This window comes from Condylura cristata, unplaced genomic scaffold (assembly GCF_000260355.1).
Source record: "Condylura cristata isolate star-nosed mole 26May11 unplaced genomic scaffold, ConCri1.0 scaffold00019, whole genome shotgun sequence".
Taxonomy (NCBI): Eukaryota; Metazoa; Chordata; class Mammalia; order Eulipotyphla; family Talpidae; genus Condylura; species Condylura cristata.
The window spans coordinates 15,671,062-15,692,788 of record NW_004567120.1 but is presented as its reverse complement, the minus strand read 5'-3'; the positions used below and the strand labels follow the sequence as shown (position 1 = coordinate 15,692,788).

General features: G+C 37.0%; 1 protein-coding gene across 1 annotated transcript in view; it reads left to right on the top strand.

Moving 5' to 3' along the window:
- Window positions 1-1,827: 1,827 nt before the first annotated feature.
- Window positions 1,828-21,727, top strand: part of RBM41 (RNA binding motif protein 41) — a 48,026-nt gene continuing 28,126 nt past the window's right edge. The window contains exons 1-4 of the mRNA XM_004685680.2: window positions 1,828-1,883; window positions 4,910-5,026; window positions 5,487-5,679; window positions 5,957-6,161. Of these exons, the coding sequence (XP_004685737.1) occupies window positions 1,876-1,883; window positions 4,910-5,026; window positions 5,487-5,679; window positions 5,957-6,161 (523 nt within the window). The 5' untranslated portion in view covers window positions 1,828-1,875. The remainder of the gene's footprint in view (window positions 1,884-4,909; window positions 5,027-5,486; window positions 5,680-5,956; window positions 6,162-21,727) is intronic.

The window sequence follows — 21,727 nt, the reverse complement described above, 5'->3', positions numbered from 1 at the left end:
TGCTGATGGATGAACCACACTAGCAGATGACTTTAAAACCATATGTTTATTTTTCCCATGAATTAGTTGCAGAATAAAATAATTGAGTTACTATAGCACCAAAAGAAAAAAAGCCCCTATCCTGAGTTATTGCCCCATTTTAACTGGCCTAAACCAATGGAACACAACTTACTGAAGTCACTTGGTCTTGTAACTTGAAGCAAAAGTTCAGTCCATATTGGTACTCTGCTATGTTATCAATTACTGGGGATTGAAATTCAAATACAAGCAGTGTGAGCCCCAAACTTGATCTTTTTTCTTGTGTCACTTTGTCATATAAGAAGGGTTACCTTTAATTAAAAAAAATGATTTGATAATAGTCACATGTGGTAATATGGTTACACACAGAGAGAGAAGCAGAATGAGTATTAATCCTCCCCTACTTGTAACAAACACCACTTGCCTCTTTTTCCAGAGATCTTCTATATATAGGCAGGCAAACATACACATATATTCTCCATTTTTTTGCTCAAGTGGGAGTATACCGTACACATGGTTACAGACCTTGCTGTTGCATTGACTGTGTTTCAGTCTGTAAAATTATTTTGTCACAGTTGGAACTGCTGCATACTTTTCCATTGAATGAATATCACATTTGTGGATATTTAAGTTATTTACAATATTTTATTGTGACAATGCCACAGTGAATTATATATATATATATAGAGAGAGAGAGAGAGAGAGTTGAATTGCTACTCTAAAACAAATGAGCATTAATTTCAATTATATCCTCACATTGCCTCCCATGGAGGTCATACCAATTTCCCTGCAGCATCAACAAAACAAGTGCATTAACAGACTTGACTAGTCCGGTAGCTGGAAATGTTTAGTGTATTTTCTAAAAGTACATTTTTAGAAGAACTTTAGATTTTCAGGAAAACTTCATAGTACAGAGTTCTGTATATCTCCACTAAATTTCCCTTAGTGTTAACATCTTATAACTGATATAAGCTAATGTCATGGCTAATGAACATAATTAAAGTTTATTATACATCCTTAGTTTTAACCTAGGCTCCTTTTTCTGTTCCTGGATGCCATTCAGCATACCACATTAAATTTAGTCATCATGTCTCATTTTGTGCCTTTGACAGATTCTCGGACTTGCCATGCCTTTGATGACCTTGCAGTTTTAAGTCGTATGGGCCAGGTATTTTATAATCAGTCTCCTTTTGAAAGGAGAATGTGTACTTACAGAGCAAACTGTCCTTTCATGTATTTAAGGACATTTGTATTTCCATTTCTGGAAGCTAAGCGATCATGCTCTTTACTACTATCCTGTACTTTTGTCTTGATTCATAATTTTCAATAGAAACAGTCATGGACCTGAGCACAAACAATTATGATTCTCAGAATAGGAAGTACAATGTCTTAGAAACCCCTGTTACAGAGAGGAGAGGACCACTGGGGCCAATGATGTGCCTGGCTTATTTTGTTCACTGTGGCTGCACTGAGGAGGATGGACCCGAGCCTCCTCTAGAAGCCATAGATAGATAGGTCAGAGAAGACTTTGAAGTAGAAGCAATATTGTTAGGGATACATTTGACGAAAATTAGAGAATAGCCAGAATTTTGTGATATTGGATGAGAGTGAAGATGTCAAGGGTGATTCCTTGGTTTTGAGCTGAATATTTTGTGTGTTGCTTTTAACGTACAGGAGAAAGTAAAGAACAACGAAACGGCTACTCAATACTTTATCTTTTCATGGCTTCAGCGCAGCCAGACTACAATTCCCAGAGGCTTGCACTATACCACAATCCCCTTAGTCTGCCGCGCAGAGTTCTGGGACATGAAGTCCATAGCCTATTTACCCAAGTTAGAAATAGGGGCCTGTGGAAACATGAAGAGGTAAGGGCTTGTCTGAGAGCAGGCGACGAGGGGAGATCTGTTTTACTTTTAACTTTGAAAATGAATTTTACCACTTTGCGTTTGGGTTTTGTCACCTTTTTGGGACGCGGTTTCGTGTGAGCGGTCAAACAAAGGAGGAGGGAAGAGGGGAGGGTGGGGAGACGGGCTAGCCTGGCCTGCTGGGCGAAGTTCGGGAAGGCCCGCCGGGGCGGGTTCCCGCAGGAATGCGCTCGGGGCACGGGTAGGCAGGCCAGGGTGCCGTCCCCTGCAGCTGGACGGATGCTGTGGTCCCTTCCTGTTTCAGACGGACCCATGCAGGTAAAAGAGTCTTGGCCGACTGATACCGGGCGCCGGAGAAACCCGGGCCAGCTCCCCGCTGTCCCACCCTTCCTTCTCCGAAAGGGGCTCAGGTGGGCGCATTTAATTTACAGTGTTTTCCCATTGAAGAAGAGTGGTTCGGGTACCCAGGGCATCTCTGGCTTTTTCATCTTGGAGTAAGCGATGATACTTTGTTTCGACAAATTTAAAAGGAAAACAAAACCGGTTTGATGTATTAGAGGAACCGAAAGCCACTGCTGTGAGCAGCTCCCTCTACCGGTTTTGCGGGAGATGGCAGCCTTAGCCTGGCGGGTCTCGGCGGAAAGCCTGAGCCCCACGATTCTTGGCGGCACACAAAGCCTGTCTAAAAGCTCCACTACAGTAATTTCGGGTTCATTCTGCAAGTGAAATAATCACTCTGGAATTGGGCCGGGCATTTCCAGTTCGTACTGATGCACTCTGAGCGCTCCTGTTCTGTCCATCCCAGGCATCATTTGAAAAAACCTTGTAGCAGATTTTCCCTGCTACAAAATAACTTTTAAAAACCTGGGTGTTGCTGTATATCTCATACATGCGTAAGAGCGTATCTTTGTGGCTTAAGGAAGAATAGAGTCGTATCCACGACAGACCTTAGAAGTAGAACGTCACCAATAACTTGTCCCCTGTGTGCCCCTTCCCGTTTGCTTCTACTTCCTCCTTTTCCCTGAGGGGACCATTATCAGGAATTTTGCATTCATCAGCCCTTTCATTTAAAAAGAAATAGTTTTGTGTGATGGCACACGGCTGAATTGGTGGTGGGAAACCCATGGGGATTACAACTGAGATGAAACTGCACAAAATGAAGAATGATGTAAAATTTTTTTTTTAATTTAAAAAAGAAATAGTTTGTGGTAAAATGTTTCAGGTTTTACTCATTTTTCAGCTTTATGTAAATGGAAACTCACTGTGAATTTCTCTGTGACCTGCTTTTTTGCCACTCAACTGTTCATTTTTGATTTGTGTGTACTGTGTATTTAGCTATGCTTTTTTTTTCTTTTGAAAGTCACTTCAAACATAGCAAGAACTGAAATTTTAAATAATAAATATTAGGTTATTAAAAAAGAATGTTTAAAAACCCGCATTTAAGGATATTTTAAAATTTGCCATAATAAGCCTAAGTCTTTCCAGAGCATGGGAATCTAGTTTATAAGATTGGAAACTATTTCAAGCCTCATCATAGCCCCAACAGGAAAGGGCTGTGTTATAAGGAAGGCATTTAACTCACTTTCCTTATGGTTAACTCATCGTGTTTTTGTCTTTTATAATCTATTGTTTCATCCTTAAGTGCTCTTGTCATTTCTTTATGCTTTAGTAGGAATTTTCAATTATTTAGTGTTAGTTAGCTCATGTTAACATTGCATGGATTTTGTTCAATGCCTGAACTGTGAGGTGTCTTCACATTTGTCTGTATATTTTCTCCTTTGGAGAGCTCTCTTTCTGCTCCAGATCCTGACAACACAGATGACTTGAAAATTTGATGTTCAGGCTTAGATGTGCATTTCTGCAACATTTCTACCATCTTTCATTTTCCTTTTAATTATACCACTTATACTGTCACGGCAAAGTCATTAAGTCATGGAAGTATTCCTGATACTTCTTGCTGTGGTTTCACTTGTAATAGCTCCTTGACTCAACATAGCTAAAACAATGCTATTTACCTTTTGTTCAATCTTGAGCCTCCTTGTTCCTTCTTCAGTGGTACCACCATTCTCTAAGTTATACAGCTTGGAATTTGTGGGTTATCTTTGATTTCTCCCTCCCCCACCTTCAAAAGGCTTCTCTCATTTAATCCTGTTCTACTTCCACTATTACCACTCTGGTTTAGACCTTCATCGCCTTATGCTTGATAAAATTTAACTTGTTTTCTAATTAGTGCTTCTGTTTTTTTTTTTTTTTTTTCAGTACTAATCCACATTATAACCATATCCATTTTCCTAAACCATCACTTAACTGTCGGGTCACTTAACTACCTGATAAATTTCTTTCTAATACTTACACAATTAAAGTCCAGGCCCCTTAGTGTATTTAAGGCCATTCACAATCTGAATCAAATTATTCCTCCAAGATTATCTCCCATTACTCCCATACCTGAATGCCAGCTAAATTGAACTTCTCATTATCCCTGAGAACGTATTTCTGTCTCTTTATACTTGCTCTCCCTGTTCTCCTGTCCTTCATCACAACCGATCCTTCAGATGCTGGTTTAAGAATTACCTTTCCAAAGCCTTCATTACCGTCCTAACTCCTACCTAATTAGTCTTTTCTCTGAACGGCTACTAATTTGGCATATACATCTTTGTAGCATTCTCTCCTCTGCCCCTCCCTCCTTCCCTCCCTCCCTTCACCTCTTCCTCCTCCTCTCCCTTTTTACCTCTCCCTATAGGTGCAGGCACAGGATCAAAACACATGCACTTGTATTTCCTCTCCTTTAATAAATTGCAGACTTCTTAAGGATAGGGACTGTGCCTTGAATACTGACTTATCTTGACTTCCCTCAGTATCTAGCACAATGGGTTGTGTGTATTTAGCAAATATTGGTGAAATGAATGGTCAAGAGTGATGAATGGGTAGGGAAATGGGGTCCCTAAAGTAAGATAAGCTAGACAACGAATATGTTCTCAGATTCACTGTCTCTTCTACTTTCTGTGTATATTCTTTTATTACTCCAGGGTAAACAGCTGTGTGAAGAGTGATGAGCATGTCCTGGAGGAGTTGGAAACAGAAGGGGAGAGGCAGCTGAAAAGCCTCCTTCAGCATCAACTTGATACCTCTGTCTCCATTGAGGAGTAGGTATTGATTCTGCAAGCAGTAAAGTATCATAGACTCTTTCCTGCAGGTGACAGACCCCCTCTTAAGCCTGCGTGGAGCTGTCCTCTCCCACCCACCTTTCCTTGGCAAACTTCTGTTTATTAGGCAGGATTTTTCTTGTGTGTCTCTTCCTCTGGGAAGCTTCCCACATCCCTCTAAGTCTGAGCTCAAGTACTTCCCTGTGTCTTCCCTTAACACACACAGCCTTCCTAACCCAGTGTTGGCATGTTTGTGTACTTGCCTTTCCCACTGTTCTTCTACAGGAGCACAGGCCATTATTAGCTTTTTTTTTTATTGTTAAACCCTCCAGCCGAGAAACTGGGCATGTGAGAGGCATTGCCAGTGATTGTCATTGTAGCTCTTTATTAAAAGTGAGTCACGTGTCTGAACTCTTGGTAACTTGAAGAAGTTCTTAATCCCTTTCTGCTTGTGTTGCAGATGTATGTCTAAAAAAGAGAGCTTTGCTCCTGGTACTATGTACAAGCCCTTTGGGAAGGAAGCAGCTGGGACTTTGACTTTATCCCAGTTCCAGACACTGCATGAGAAGGATCAGGAAACTGCTTCTCTCAGGGAACTAGGGCTCAATGAAACAGAAATCTTGATCTGGAAGAGCCATGTTACAGGTGAAAAGGTGAGTGGGGCATTTTTTTGATCTAGAGAATAAAGACCAAGGCCTCTTGATTTGGCGTTGAAAACTCTTTCATTTTTAATTCTCTTAAAATTGAATTTTGTTTCTGAATCATCTTTGGTTTCGAGGATAGGGACCTTGGCAAAAGAGAAGGCTGTTCTTTGGAATCTTTAATGGCACTTCTATAAACTGTCATCTATTTTTTCCTGTTGGAGGCATCAAATCATCACTTTCAGAATGGTCCTTCCTGATCTGTGCCATCTTGCTTTTCTGGTTTCAGAGGACAAGACTGAGGGCAACCCCTGAAGCAATACAGAAGCGTCTTCAAGATATTGAAGAAAGGATCTCAGAGCGTCAGCGCATCCTTTGCCTGCCACAGAGATTTGCAAAGAGCAAACAGTTGACCCGGCGAGAAATGGAAATAGAAAAGTCTTTATTTCAGGGTGCTGACCGCCATTCCTTCCTTAAGGCTCTTTATTACCAAGGTATGTGGTCGCCACTGATTTTGAAATGTTCTTTCATTGAGACAAAGATCTAATATTAGATAAGAAGAGTTAATGAAGGGATAGGGGAAGGACAAACTATCACTACTCTGGAGGAATGTGTAGTTCCACGAGAGAGACAAATATGTTCACAGTTCAGTACAACATGGAAATTGCTTTTTAAAGATGTGTATAAAGCTGCAGGGAGCAGAGAACATCTAGGTGTAGTTGGGGGAGTCAGGAGTCATTGACATTTGTATTGAATCTTGACAAATCCACAGGCAGTTGTATGATAAATAGGGCGCTATAGTTAGTGGGTGAGTAGCAACAGGGCTGTGAAAGGACCTGATGTGTTCAGGGAACAATGAAAAGTTCAGTGTGGCAAGAAGTACTGGGCATGGCAGGGAGTGAAGGGAGATGGCATTGGAAAGGTTGGTGAGGCCAGATGGTGAAGGGTCTTCAGGCTGAACTATTAATTAGCAAAAAATAAATAGTCCGTACCATAACCAGAATTAGTTTAGCATTCGTTTTCTAGGCACTGTGGAATGTGCACAGAACTTTGTGGTTTCTGAAGTGCTGAATGACTTTTGTGCCAATACAGTCTGGTTGGAGAGTAACATTTAGTAAGAAAGCTAGAACTACTTGTTGTGCTGTAGACGTTCAGAGGAGGGAAAGGCCACTGTGCTTTGGCATCACTTGGAGAACTCTCAGAGGAGGTAAGAGTTAAATATTCTTTCACTACTATCTATTGTTTAGAAAGAAGAGGGATATGCATTTCCATGGCAGCAGACAGTGTGAGCACTGTGGCATGTTTGGGGGAAATGTGAGAGGCAGAGAGGAAGCTAAAAAATTTAAACTTTCATTGGGTGATTAGTACAGACCTCTCCAGAGTTATTCATTTGTTAATTGGCTGGATGATGGTTTTTGAGCCAGGAATAACACGATAAAAGCAGTATTTGTAAATTACTAATCTTTGGCCAATAAATTACATGTGAGAAGAACTGGCAGCAGGGAAAATGGTTACAGGGTATTATGTTCATTTAAGAATGAAGATCTGGACTAAAATGATGGCAGTGAATTGAAAAGAGAGGTATGTATGGTTATAAGAGACATTACACAGGAAGAATTGATAAAACTTGTTGATGAGAATGAAGGCGAAGTCAGTGGAGAGGAATGTGGCAAAGGTAACCCAGAAATTTCAAGGCTTTTATGGGGAAATTTGGAGGAAAGATGATGTTTGTTTTTAAACATGTTTTATTTGTAAGAATGGCAGGATCATCAATTTCCGTTATTGAGGAGGCATTGGGAAATGCGGCAGTGAGCTCAGGAAAGAGGTCACAACTAGACAGAGAATTGGGAATCATTATGCTTTGCTGATAGGCAAAACCCTGAGAATGAGTGAATTATTTGTTAGAGACTGAGAGGCCATGGAAGAGCTTGGTGAAGGAAGGCATGGAGAACAAATAAACAGTCTGCGGGAAATGGCAGAACACTGGGAAAATCCTGGCTCCCCCCACTCACTAGCTCTAAGATGCTATGCAAGTTGCCACACTGTGCTTCAATTTCTTCATCTGTAAAGTGAGAATATTAATAGTATAATAGGGTTGTTAGTGTGATTAAGTGAGATAATACACATGAAGCATTTAGAACAGTCAGTACCTGGTATCTGGGGGGACGGGCGGGTGGTTTATGAATCTGTTCTTTTTCCTATCTTTGAAACTCCTTGCTTTAAACCTTCACAGCATACCACAAAAAGACAAGTGCAGACAAGTACATGACCTCAATGAAGAGGAAGATAAAATTAGGCACAAAAGGCAAGTCGAGAGTTTTCTTACAGTGTTAGATTTAGGAATGTAACCTAGGATCCGAGACTTCTAAATTGAGCGCTATTTAATTCCATTTTCAGTATATGACAATGTTTATAGGAAATGATCTAGAAGGAGCATATTATCCTGATATGGAATATTAAAGAGAGGAGTTAGTAGAAGTTGTAAAGCATTTCCATTTAGTAATATTGTTTTTTTCTCTATTAAGTTATTGTACCAGACATAAAATGACCATAATGTTTTTAGATCCTATTTCACAACCGATTATGAATATTTTTATTAATCAGTAAAGTATAAATATTGATGATTATGATAATATAATAGCTAATCTTTTATTTTTGAAATGAGCTTACAATAAAATTGCCTGTTTTTTTTGTGGGGTTTTTTTGGTGTACCACTGTGACTTGTAAATCATGTTAATCATGTAGATTCATGTAACCACCACCACCACGATCAGGACAGAGAACAGTTCCATCAGCCTAAAACTTCTTCATACTATATATTTATAGTCATCCCCAACACCCACCCATAATCTCTGACAATTGCTGATCTGTTCTTCATCACTATAATTTTGTCTTTCAGAGAATGTCATATAAATGGAACTATAAAATACATAACTTTTTGAGACGGCCTTCTTTCATTCATCATATGCCTTTGAGATTCATCCAAGCTGAATGTGTCACTAGTTCATTGATTTTGCTGGGTAGCATTCCATTAGATATGGTTGCTCCAAAGTTTGCTTTTTCATTCACCCATTGAAGTGCATTTGGGTGTCTCTAGGTTATGGTGATTATGAATAATACTGCTGTGAACATTCTTATTCAGGTTTTTGTGTGAACATACATTTTTATTTCTCTAAGGTAAATATCTAGAAGTGGGATTACTGGGTCATATGGTAAGTGTATGCTTAACTTTATAAGAAACTGCCAAACCATTTTCCAGAGTGGCTGAACCATTTTACATTTTCACCAGCAATGTATGAGAGCTCAAGTTGCATTTGTCAGCTTTTGGTATTGTTGGTATTTATTTTAGTTATTCTAATAGATGTGAAGTGGTATCTCATTGTAGTTTTTATTTGCATTTCCTTAATGGCTAGTGGTGTTGAACATCTTTCCATTTGCTTATTTATCATCTTTATATCCTGTTTGCTGAAGTGTCTGTTCAGATATTTTGCTGTTTTTAATTGGGTGGTTCATTTTCTTCTTGATAACTATTGAATGTTCTTCATGTATTCTAAACACAATTCTCTTTTGGACTTATGATTTGAAAATATTTTATCCCAGCCAATGGTTTGTCTTTTTATTCTCTTCACAGTGCCTTTTGCAGAGCACAGTTTTTAATTGTGGTAAAATATACCTAACCTAAAGTTGACCATTGTAAACGTTTTTTACGCATACAGTTCTCTGGCATTAAGCATGTTCTTGTTGTTCTGCAACCATCATCACTAGCCATTGCCATTCTCCCCAAACTGTAACTGTGCCCCTTAGACACTTAACTCCCCATTCTCTACTTCTCTTCAGCCCTTGGCAGTCACCACTCTACTTTGTGTCTCTGTGAATTTGACTACTCTAGTGTTTCTCATATAAGTGGAAGCCTATACTATTTGTCATTTTGTGCCTGACTTATTTCAGTTAGCTTAATGTGGTCAAAGTTTATTCATATTGTAGCATTTGTCAGAATTCCCTTCCTTTAAAAAAAGGCTAAATAATATTACTTTGTATGTACCTACCACATACTGTTTATACATTCATCTGTCAGTAGACACTGTTGTTTTTACCGTTTAACTATTGTGAATAATGCTGCAGTAACCTAAATGTATTGAGTCCTTGCTTTTGATTATCTTGAATATATACCCACATGATTGGAATTGCTGGATCGTACAGTAGTTCTATGTTTAATGTTTTGAGGAACCATCTTACTGTTTTCAGTAGAGGTAATACCAATTTACATTCCCACCAGCAATATACAAGGCTTCCAGTTTCTTATTTTCATTTTTTATAATAGCCATCCTAATGTGTGTGAGCTGTGGGTTTGGTTTGCATTTCCCTAGTGACTAGTGATGTTGAACATCGTTTCATGTGCTTTTTTAATCATTTGTATATTTTTGGAGAAGTGTTTAAGATCTTTGCCCATTTTTTAAAAAATGTTGGTTATCTGTTGGTGTCAATTAGGAGTTCTTTGTATATTCTGGATATTACTCCTTTGTCAGATATATGATATGCAAATATTTATATTTTCTCCCATTCCATGGGTTGCCTTTGTAGTCTATTGATAGTGTTCTTTGATGCATAGAAATTTTTACTTTGATGAAGTACAATTTGTCTATTTTTCCTTTTGTATATGTGCTTTTTATATCATATTCAAGAAATCATTGCCAACTCTAATATCATAAAGTTTTTCACATATTTTGCCTTCTGAGAGTTTCATAGTTTTAGTTCTTATGTTGAGGTCTTTGATCCCTTTTTTTTTTTGCATATGTTATCATCCAGCTTTCTTAGCACTGCTTATTGATAAGACTGTCCTTTCCGTTGAATGGTGTTGGCACTTTCTCCAAAAATCATTTGGCTATATATGTGAGATTCTATTTCTGCATTCTCTATTCACCAGTTCCTTTGGCATATATATCTATGTTTGTGCTATGGCCACACTATTTTAATTACTTTAGCTTTGTAGTAAGTTTTGAAACCAGGAACTGTAAAACCTTTATTTTGTTCTTCTTTTTCAATAGTGTTTTTGCTATTTGGGGTCCCTTGAGTTTCCATCTGAATTTGGGGATGAATTTTTCTATTTCTGCAAAAAACCTCTTTGAGATTTTAATGGAGATTACACTGAATCTTTAGATCACTTCTGGTAGTTCTGGCATCTTAACAGTGTCCTTAATCCACTTTGAATCATTAATTTATTTTAGCAACATTTATTAGTTTTGAGTATACCAGTCTTTTACCCTCAGAGCAAATAGTTTATATGTTGACATAATCCAGGTTGTCAGTTTTTTTTTTACTTTCTTGGATCATGCTTTTATTTTTTTCTTGACCCACCCACCTTAAAAAAATGCAAGTGTGTGGATTATCAGTCATCCTTCAGTGATAAGCTGATGGAAGTTGCATGAGATATTCAGTTGCTTTTTGGTTGAGTTTTAAAGGATTATTTTCCTGACACAATTTTTTCTATCATGTCTTCTGAGTGTGTTGCCACACTCTTTACTCCATAGAAATTTAAATTACTTCCACATCTCACTTATCATGAACAGTGCTGCAGTGATTATATGAGTACAGATATTTCTTGAAGATCCTGATTTCAGTTATTTTGAATAAATACCCATAAGTGGAATTGCTTTGTCACATGATATTTCTATTTTAATGCGTTTGCAGAGCCTCCATACTATTTTCTGTTGCTGTTACACTATTTTACATTCCTACCCACAGTTAGAAAGATTCCAGTTTTTCCAGATTTCTCATCAATACTATTGCCTTTTGATAATAGCCATCCTAATAGCCTATGAGGTGATAGATATCTCATTGCGATTTTGATTTGCACTTCCAAAGTGATTAGTGACCCCAGCACTTTTTCATATATTTGCTAGCCATTTCTTTGGAGAAATGTTTATTCTAGTAGTTTGTCTATTTTTTTAATTCGGCTTTCTTTTTATCTTTTTATAAGAATCCCCTATAATGTTTTTGGGCATTAACCTCTTTTCAGATAAATAGCTTGCAAATATTTTCTCCCATTCTGTAGGTTGCCTTTTCACTCTATTGATTGTTTCATTTGGTAGCAGGAGCTTTGTTGTTTGATGTAGGCGCACTTATTTATTTTTGCTTTTGTTGCCAAAGCTTTTAGGGTTATATCCAAGAAATCATTGCCAAGACTAGTATAAAGAATGCTTTTCCACTATGTTTTATTCTAGGAGTTTTTAGTTTTAGAGTCTTAATTTGAAATGTTTAATCCATTTTAAATCTTTGTTAGTTGTGAAATACAGTTCTAGTTTTACCAGCATTGTTTGTTGAAGAGACAGTAGTGTAGTGTATCTTCCTGGCACCTTTACCAAATGTCAGTTAACTACAGTAATGATTGACATAATGACATTTCAGTCAACAGCAATCCTCCTATGTGGTAGTACTCCGAAAATTTCTATTGCCTAATGACTTCATAGCTTTCATATGTGGTAGTATAGTATTTTATGCCTGGCTACAGCATCATACATCTTGGGTTTACTACGTCTCCTGACAGCTGACAATTTTTGACATTGTCCATTTTGTCCTCTTGCTCTTGGTTGAATCTCATTGTTTTGTTCATCATAACCCATAAACATGCAGAACCCCCTGTTAATGATGTTGATTAGAGACCACCTCGAATGATTGTCCTGGCAGTGAAATTAAAAGTGACTAAGAACTACAAAAGTGAAAAATCAGTGATGATAATTGCTCATCATTCAGGCATGTCCTATTGTACCATAACTACAATCTTAAAGAGCAAGAACAAAGTGACAGAGATTTTTAGAAAGATATGCTTTATTGAAAACAGTGAAACAGAATTCAAGAAGGGCCTATATCAGGTATGGAGAAACTTCTAATGACCTGCCTGAATTGATAATCACACAAAGACAAGCTCACCTCAGATTTACTTATCAGAATGTATCTTTGTCATTAAGGGACATGACTGTAGTATCTTTGTCATTAAGGGACATTACTGTATATAAATGTGTATTTATTTTTTGGGCTCTCTATTCTTTCCACTGGTTGATATGTCCTTCTTTAAGCCAGGACCATACTGTTTTCATTGCTGTAACTTTGTAGGATATTTTCAAATCATGAAGTATGACTTCTGTTTCTTTTAAAGTTTTTCTCTTTTTTTTCTGTCAGTCTTTGTTAACCACAACCTGTAATGCCACCTCAAATAGTTGCAGTTTTAAGCAGTCCCTGCTGATTGGTTTTGACAAATGCCCTAAGGATGGGCTATTTTCTGAGAGAGATATAAAACAAGTCACAGACAAACCTTTAGAATGTAGGTTTTCAGCAAGGTCCCAGGCAGATTGAACTGTGGCAGTTCTCTAAGGATGGGGCTTTCAGAAGTGCTAGAACTACTGTTTCTTCTATTGTTAGGTAGAAAACTATTTTTTACTGCTAGCACAGTTGTGAGATTATTGGATTTCAAAGCTTCAGCAAGGCTGGAGAAAAGGAAATGGAATTATGGAAAGATGAAATGCAGCAAATCTTATTATTCTTACTGAGACTCAGCTGTTTTTGTTGAATAACTGTTTCTTATATTGTTGCAACCTTTAGTTTCATTCAAAGACTTGGCAAAATTTTGGTTTTGACAATTTTTGACATTGTCCATTTTGCTTCTACAGAGCAACAGTTTATCAGAGGTCCTCACTCCAACATTTAAGAATGACTTTCTTTCTATTAAGTTTCTTTAAAAAAAAAAAAGTGAACATTTTATACAATGTAGTTGGGTTATTTTATTTATTTCTTACATTTTCATTGTGTTATCCTTTGCATGCCATAAAACTCATTTTGGGGCCCTCCCTGGTGGCGCAGCGGGTTAAAGCACTGCACTGAGAAGCTAAGGCCACTTCCGCATGAGTTCGATTCCCGCCTGCCCCGGAGGAGACCACATGGCGTGGCAGACCTCTCCTGACCCGCCTGCTGCTCTCCTCAGCAGTGTACTTCGTCGATCTGCCTGCTCTGCTCCCCACTCTGTCTCTGGTGAATCTTCTCACCCTCCGCATCTCTGGCCTGTACCCCAGTTCTATATGGATAGATAAATAAATCTTTAAAAAAAAAAACTCATTTTGAACATACAATTAAGTAATTTGTAGGAAATTTGCAGTTAGTCAAGCATCACTACAATCCAATTTTAGGACATTTCTACTACCCCACAAATGACTCTCAGTCCCTGGATTAGCCCATGCAGCCACTAATCTGTGCCAGTCCCTATGGTTTTGCATATTCTAAACATTTAATGCAAGTGTGTAAGTGGTATATAATATGTGATCACCTTTAACTTAGCACTGTGTTTTGGGGTTTTAAGGGGTCTTGTTAATATATTTGTAACTTTTTTCTAATTGAGGTAGCATTGGTTTACAGCACTGGATATGATTTAGAACAGGTTCACACTTCTTTCCATTTGTATCATCACAATACACACCACCAGAGCACATGCACTCCTCCACCATAGTCTACTGGGCCCCTTCCCCACTTTGTTCCATCCCCTACCCTCTCGCCAAGTAACCTCAATTCTGCAGTGCTAGCTCAAACATTTGTTTTGGTTTACTTTTTGTTTTCCTTTTGTTTCTGTACATTATACATTTGAGTGAAATCATCCTGTCTTTGTCTTTCTCTTGACGTGTTTCACTTACCATAGTCTTTTCCAGTTTCATCTGTGTTGTTGCAAATGCAAGAATTCATCTTTTTATAACTGAGTAGTCATCTGTTGTGTATGTGTACCACATCTTCTTTATCTACTCATCTATCATTGGGCAGGTGACAGCCTAGGTTGTTTCTATGATTTGGCTATTGTAAATAGTGTTAGTGAAAATGGGAGTGCATATATGCCTTTGAATTTGTGTTTTTGCAATCTTGGATAAATACCAAGGAGCAGAGTTGCTGGGTAATATGGCATTTCTATTTTTAATATTTTCAGGAACCTCCATATTGTTTTCCAGAAAGGCTGGGACAGTTTATATTCCCACCAACAGTGTATAAGGTTCCTTTTTCTCCACATACTCAGTAATTTGTTGTTTCTGATGTTGTTGATATGGGCCATTCCACAGGAGTGAGGTGAAATTAGTATCTTTCCCCCTACTGAGAGGTTTTTTAGTACTAGAGGATTTCATGTATGAACTGAGCATTCTTCAATACTTAGCCATAAACTTCATACCTCCTATTTTGCCTTCCCTTAAACCTTCACAGAACCTCAGGTTTAATTAGAGGTAAGAGCTTGCAGTCTTTATCAGTTTTCATTAACATGCATACAACTCTAGCCACTGGACAGCACTGTGCAGTTGTTTGGTGTTCTGAATTCCAAGAAATGTGGTGGAACATTCCAGAGCACCCTGTGGATACCTCATGCCCCAAGGTTTCCTTCTAAGCTTTTTGTTAACCTGTTTGCCCTAACTCCACCATCTCTGGTAGCTGTGTAATTCTGCAATTGCCTCTGATTATGTTTGACCAAAGTTATGGGGGAAAGACAGTTAATTAAGTGAGCTTTGAGTGAAGTAAAATAAAGAGAGTGTTGCTTCTGAGTTCCTCCATGGGACTACCAGATCAGTCAAATAATGACAATTTTCTAAGAATGGTATTTTGAAGGTGTTTCAACCCATTCTTACCTTTCCAGTGGCACCACATTTTCACTGTGATTTCAGGTAAAATCTGGGGGAAAGGATAGGGAAATAGGATACTAAAATGCTACAAAATTCGTTATTACTGAGATTCAGCATTTTTCTAATTTATTTTTATTGTAGTGTAATTGAGAAAGGTTCTGTGAAGGTTTAAGTGAAGTGAAGGCTAAAATGGAGTTATGAAGTTCCTGGCTAAGTGTTGAAGATGTACTCAGTTCATACATGAAATTATCTATATTGGGAAAGGTACAAACACTTTCTCAGATGTTTATAACCACAGTCCGCCACCACAGTCCTTGGTGCCCCCTCCACAATTTGCTTTCTACCTTTCTCTCCCTCTCAATTTTACAGACAGATTCCTAAGGCATGGTTTTCCTTTGGTTTTGTCTGGTCCTTTTTTCCCTCTATTTTCCACATATGAGTGAAACCATCCGGTATTTGTGTTTCCCCTTCTGTTTTTTCTCCCACTTAGCATAATCCCTTCCAGTTCAGCTGTTTTCTTGAATATTTGTTCTCCAGATTGCTACAAGCCTTTTGCTAATTTTCAGAATCCTTTTTTTTAAGATTTATATATTTATGCATTCAAAACTGGGGTATAGGTCAGAGGTGCAGGGGTGGTGAGAGGATTTACCAGAGGCAGAGTAGGGAACAGAACAGGCAGCTCGACAAGGTACACTGTTGAGGGGAGCAGCGGGCAGATCAGAAGAGGTCAGCCATGCCATGTGGGTCACCTCCCTGGCGGGGGATTGAATTGTGTAATGCTGCACTTTAACCTGTTGTGTCAGCAGGGAGGGCCCTAATTTGCAGAATTTTTTAAAAAGTTAATTGTCACAGTTTTTGCTGCTGGGGAGGAGGAAATTTTGCAAGGTCTGCCATTTTCACTGATGTCACCTCTCTTAATGGCATCTTTTGAATCTTGAAAATTTTGTTACTTTCACAAAACCTAACATGCTAATGCTTCTTAATTGAGATTATATTAGTTTACCACACACTGTATAGGCTCCAAGGTTACATTTTCTCACTATACCACCAAATATCCATCACCATCCACCACTATCCAATCAGCTCCTTCTTACTATTCCTTTCCTCCACCTTCCCCTCTAGTAACCACCATTCTGTTGTTGAGTCTAAATGTTTGTGTTTGTTTTCTTTATATCCCACAACTGAGTACAATCACAATATCTGCCTTTCTTCTTCTGGCTTAGCATAATCCCCTTGAGATTCATCCATATTGGGAAGATTTCATTATTTTATGAATGATTTATTGATATACACTATGTCTTCTTTATCCATTCCTCCTTTATTAGAGGCTGTTTCCATATCTTGGCTATTGTGAACAGTGTTGCAGTTAGCATAGGAGTATATATTTCTTACAAAGTCGATGTTTTCATATTATTTGTGGAAATAACCAGAAGTGGGGTTACCGGATCGTATAGTTATTCTAAATTTATGTGGAACCTCCATACCCTCTCATAATGGCTGCACTGGTTTACATTCCCATCAGCAGTAGACAAGTGTTCCTTTTTTCTCCATATCTTTGCCAGTCTTTTTTATTCCTTGAATTTTTGATTATAGCCGTTCTAACTTTTGTGAGGTAAAATCTCATTGTGTTTTTGATTTGCATCCCCTCAATGATAAAGGTTGTATACCATCTTTTGTGCATCTGTTGGCCATTTGTATATCATCTTTGATTAAATGTTTATTTAGCTCTTCTGCCCATTTTTTTAAACAGGGTTGTATGTTTTTTTGTTGTTGTTTTTAGTTGTACAAGTTGTTTGTATATATTATGTATTAACCCCTTCTCTGATATATGCTTTGCAAATATCTGTCCCACTCAGTGGGTTGTTTTTTCAATTTAGCAATGTTTTCTTTCACCACACAGAAGCTTTTTATTTCGACATAGTCCCATTAGTTTATGTTCTCTTTTGTCTCATTAGTTTATGTTCTCTTTTGTCTCACTTAATGTTGAAGACAAAACCACACAGCCATCACTAAGACTGATGTCAGAGGGCTTTTCACCTAATTTTTCTTCTATGTATTTAATATTTCCATGTCTTATACTCAAGTCTTTAATCCATTTTGAGTTAATTTTAATATATGGTATAAGCTAGTGGTCAACTTTCATTCTTTTACCTGTGGCTGTCCAGTTTTCTCAGCACTATTTATTGACGAGACTTGATTTTCCATTGTATGCTCTTGTCATAAATTAACTGCCTGCATTTGAATGGCTTTATTCGTGGGCTCTCAATTCTAAACCACTGATCCATGTGCCTTTTTTTTTATATCAATACCGTACTCTTTTGATTGTTGTAATTTTATAGTGTGGTCTGAAGTCAGGGTGCATGATGCCTCCGTTTTTGTTCTCCCCCCACCCACCCCAGGATTGTTTAGGCTATTTGAGGTCTTTGTGATTCCATCAAATTTTAGGATTTTTTTTTCTATTTATGTGAAGACTGCTCTTTGGTTCTTAATTGGTATTTCTTTAAGTAGAATGGCCACATTCACAACATTGATTCTTCCAATCTATGAGCATGGTCTGTCTTTTCCTTCTTTTGTGTGTTCTTCAATTTCTTTCAACAGTGTTTTATAGTTTTAGCATTCAGGTCCTTCACTTTCTTGGTTAAAATAATTTCTATGTACCTTATACTTTTTGCTGGATTGCAGATGATATTATTTTCATTACTTCTTTTTGCTGGTTTATTGTTAGGAACTTTCTGATTTTTAAGTTCTTTTGCTTTTGGTCCTTTAAGATTTCTTGTAACCCAAGGGTACGAAGATTTTCTCATGTGTATTCTGCTAAAAAACCTTATAGTTTTAGCTCATACAATTAATTCTGTGAACCATTTTGAAATAATTTCTGAATCACACATATGGTATAAGGCTAAGGTTATGTTATTAATCTCTAACATAAGGATATCAGATTTCTGGCACTTTGGTTGAAAAGACTATCTTTTCCCAATTAAATATTTTTGCTACCTTTGTGGAAAATCAGTTGGCCATAAATATAAGGTGTTTCAAACTCTTCCTCGTTATTCTTCTATTATTTTTATTCTTTCTCTTCTTTTCAGTAGTTTGTTATGATGTGTTCAGGCATGAGTTCTTTGTTATTTCAAATTGGGGGCTTCTTACTGTGTACTTTTCACAGCCTTTAAATGCTCCATGCTTTCTCTCCAGGTTTTATAATTGTATTTAGAGGGAAAGACAGGGTGAAGTATGCTTAATTCATCTTACTCAGATGAATAGCAAGTAGTATTTGAGGACTAATTTTTGCCAGTCCTTTTGCTAAGCATTTTTGCACACTAATTCATTTAAGCCTTCGCCCTAAAATCAGTGGCAGTATTGTACCTATTTTACAGATAACTGAATCATGTGCTGAGAGGACCAATGATTTTCTCAACTTCAGTTATTAAGTGGCAGTACTACAACTTAAATCCAGGTTTATCTTACACAAAAGTCTGTGTTCTTGACCATGTCACTTGTATATATTATTTAAAAATATTTTGTTGTTGTTGTTCATTAAGTGTGATTTTACTATGTTCTGACATATACTTTTTTGGGGAATAATACATATAACCTTAAATCAGTGGGAAATCAATGATATTATCTCTAAAATTATACTTCCTCTGAAATCTTAAGCTCTAGTATATCACTTTCTGGCCTTTTTCTTACCCTCTGTCTCTCATAACTCTCTAACATTTGTTATACCACATTTCAAACCTGTTGAAATCTCCAGTTCTCTGACCTTTTTATTTTCTCCTACCTATCAAGCCCTTGCTGTCTCCTCTTCTTCCTATCTCTCACTTAGACTCTATCATCTGTTTTTTTTTTTAACCAGGGTTCTTGACAGTGAATCATTTTCCTTACTACTTTGTCTATAACAATTACCCATCATGAAAATCTCAAGCCAGAATCAATCCAGTGCTTCTTTATTTCCGCACATGACTTTTGAGCCTTACTAGAAAAAAATCATATATATCACTTTGTTAAATAATGTCTCTACAAGTTCCTCATCTCTGGTATTGTCTAGAGTTTTCTCTTTTGTTCAGCGATCTGTTTCCTATTTCCTTGTCAGCTCTCTTATTTTCATTCCTTTTAAATACTATTTTAGATCTTCATTAATCTTTCCTATTTCATTCTCTTTAACAGATACTCTTCCTTCTGGTTTCTGAGTAAACACTGTCAATGGCAAGAAACTTCATTTACTTTTTCTCCCATACTAGCACTCTGCTAACTTCATCCTAAAATTCTCATATTTATCCACTACTCAGTGTAGAGATACCCTCCTGTCTTCCTGGGAACCTCAGTCAGATATCCCTAGTATTGCTTCTTTGCCAGTTTTCATGGTGTACATACTCCTAACATGAACAAAAAAATGATTTTTAAAATTCCCTTCAATTGTTTATATACTTGACTAATGTGTTTAGATTCCTTCCCTTCATTATATTACATAAGTAAAATTGGTTTTAAAACTGAAATGTAAGAATTAAAACCTTAAAATGATAAGATTAAGTATATATATTAATGTTTTGATTGGGAAGATTTTTTTCCAATCTTTAGTGAAAATTTTCAAACACATAGAAAAATTGAAAAATTATTATCACAGACACCCATTACATCACCAACTAGATTTTGTCATTAGTATTTTACTTTATCACACATCTATCTATCCTTCTATCAAACCATCTTACTTATTGATTGATGTGTTTAAAATAAATGTGTAAAGACACAGTCTCCTTAACTACTGCAGTATGCATATTGCTAGTTGGAATTAAATATTTGCATTTCTGTCTTTTGATGTAAATTTTGCATGCAATGAAATGCATATGAAGTGTTTGCTGACTTTTAACCAATGCGTATCTTTGTAGTGATATGTTTAATCAGCTCTCCAGGCAAAATAAAGACTCAGAGCTGTAGCATTTGCCAGTTAGTATGATGTACATACTCCATGTATGTACCATGGCTGATTTCAAGCTACCAATGTGTTATCACTGAGCATGGAGTAGGGAAGTAATGTGCCCTACTGGACCACCTTATTGGACCACCTCCAGCACATCATTGAATCTATGTAACCGAACCCTTATCAACAGATAGCAGGTTATGGTCACCTCAGAAATTTCCATCATGATGCTTCTCAGTAAATCTAGGAGTGGAGTTAATGGGTCAAATGGGAAGTACATGTTTAATGTTTTGAGACACCTAATGTTTGTCATTAGGGCTGAATCAGACAGCATTCCCACCAGCAACATAGGAGGTTTCTCTGTCTCTCTGTCTTTCTCTCTCTCTCTCTCTCTCTCTTTTTCACATCCTCACCAGTACTTGCTTCTGGTCTTTTTGATATGGGCCTTCTCATATATTTACTGACCATTTGGGTAGCCTCCTTTATGAAATGGCTGTTTAATTCCTTTGCCTATTTATTAAATATGGAAATGCCTATTTCTCTCTGAATGTCTTTCCATTGGTTTATATTTGTGTTTGGGTTCAGACATCACTTTATGTGTATATGTAGTCCCAGAGCCCAAGGATATGATCCTCATATTTCAGTGATTAGTACTTAGTTACAGTATTCTATAGGAAAGAGCCATCTTGGAAAGTGTTGGGGTTATATGTCCTTAATATTGTATCTCCAAATTCCTTCACTAATATTACATACTTTTCTTATAAATATGTACAAGTTCTTTATTATTATGGACACTTGCACTCTGCTTTCATATGTATTGAAAATGTCTATTATCATTCTGTGTCTCATCATTTTGCTGTCTTTATAGTGTCTTTTGATTAATAAAAGTTTGTTTTTGTGTAATTTTACATTTTTAATTTTTTTTTCCTTTTTGCTTAGTGCTCTTTATGTTTTCTTTAATAAATCCTTCCCTACTCCAGCTCTAGAAGATGTTCTTTATTCTAAAAGTTTTATCTTAATTGTCTGTAACTGCAACTGATTTCAGGGTTGTTCCTTTTTTAAAATATTTAAATAACTCTTCATTCCACTGTACTATTTTGAAAATGTCCCTTCACTATTATTGTATTGCTAGTACTATCATGTACCAGATATCTATATATGAGTAGGTATTATTCTGGTTTCTCTATTGTTCCTTTGTTTTTTTTTTTGGCTATTCCAGAACCAATATCACCCTGCTTAGCTTTTTTAATGTCTTGATATCTGTTACAGAAGAACAATCCTTCTATTTCTTGATGACATTTAGGTTATTTCCTTAATGGACATAATTGTATAAATAATGCTTATATAAAATTTATAGGCAAGCTTTGTGTGGCTTTATTTATTCATTTATTTATTTTTTGAGTGAATGGGATTTTTGGGTTATATAGTAACTCAATGTATATAACCTTTGAGGAACTGTCAAACTGTTTTCCAATATGGTTATACTGCTTTACTTTCTCATCAGCAA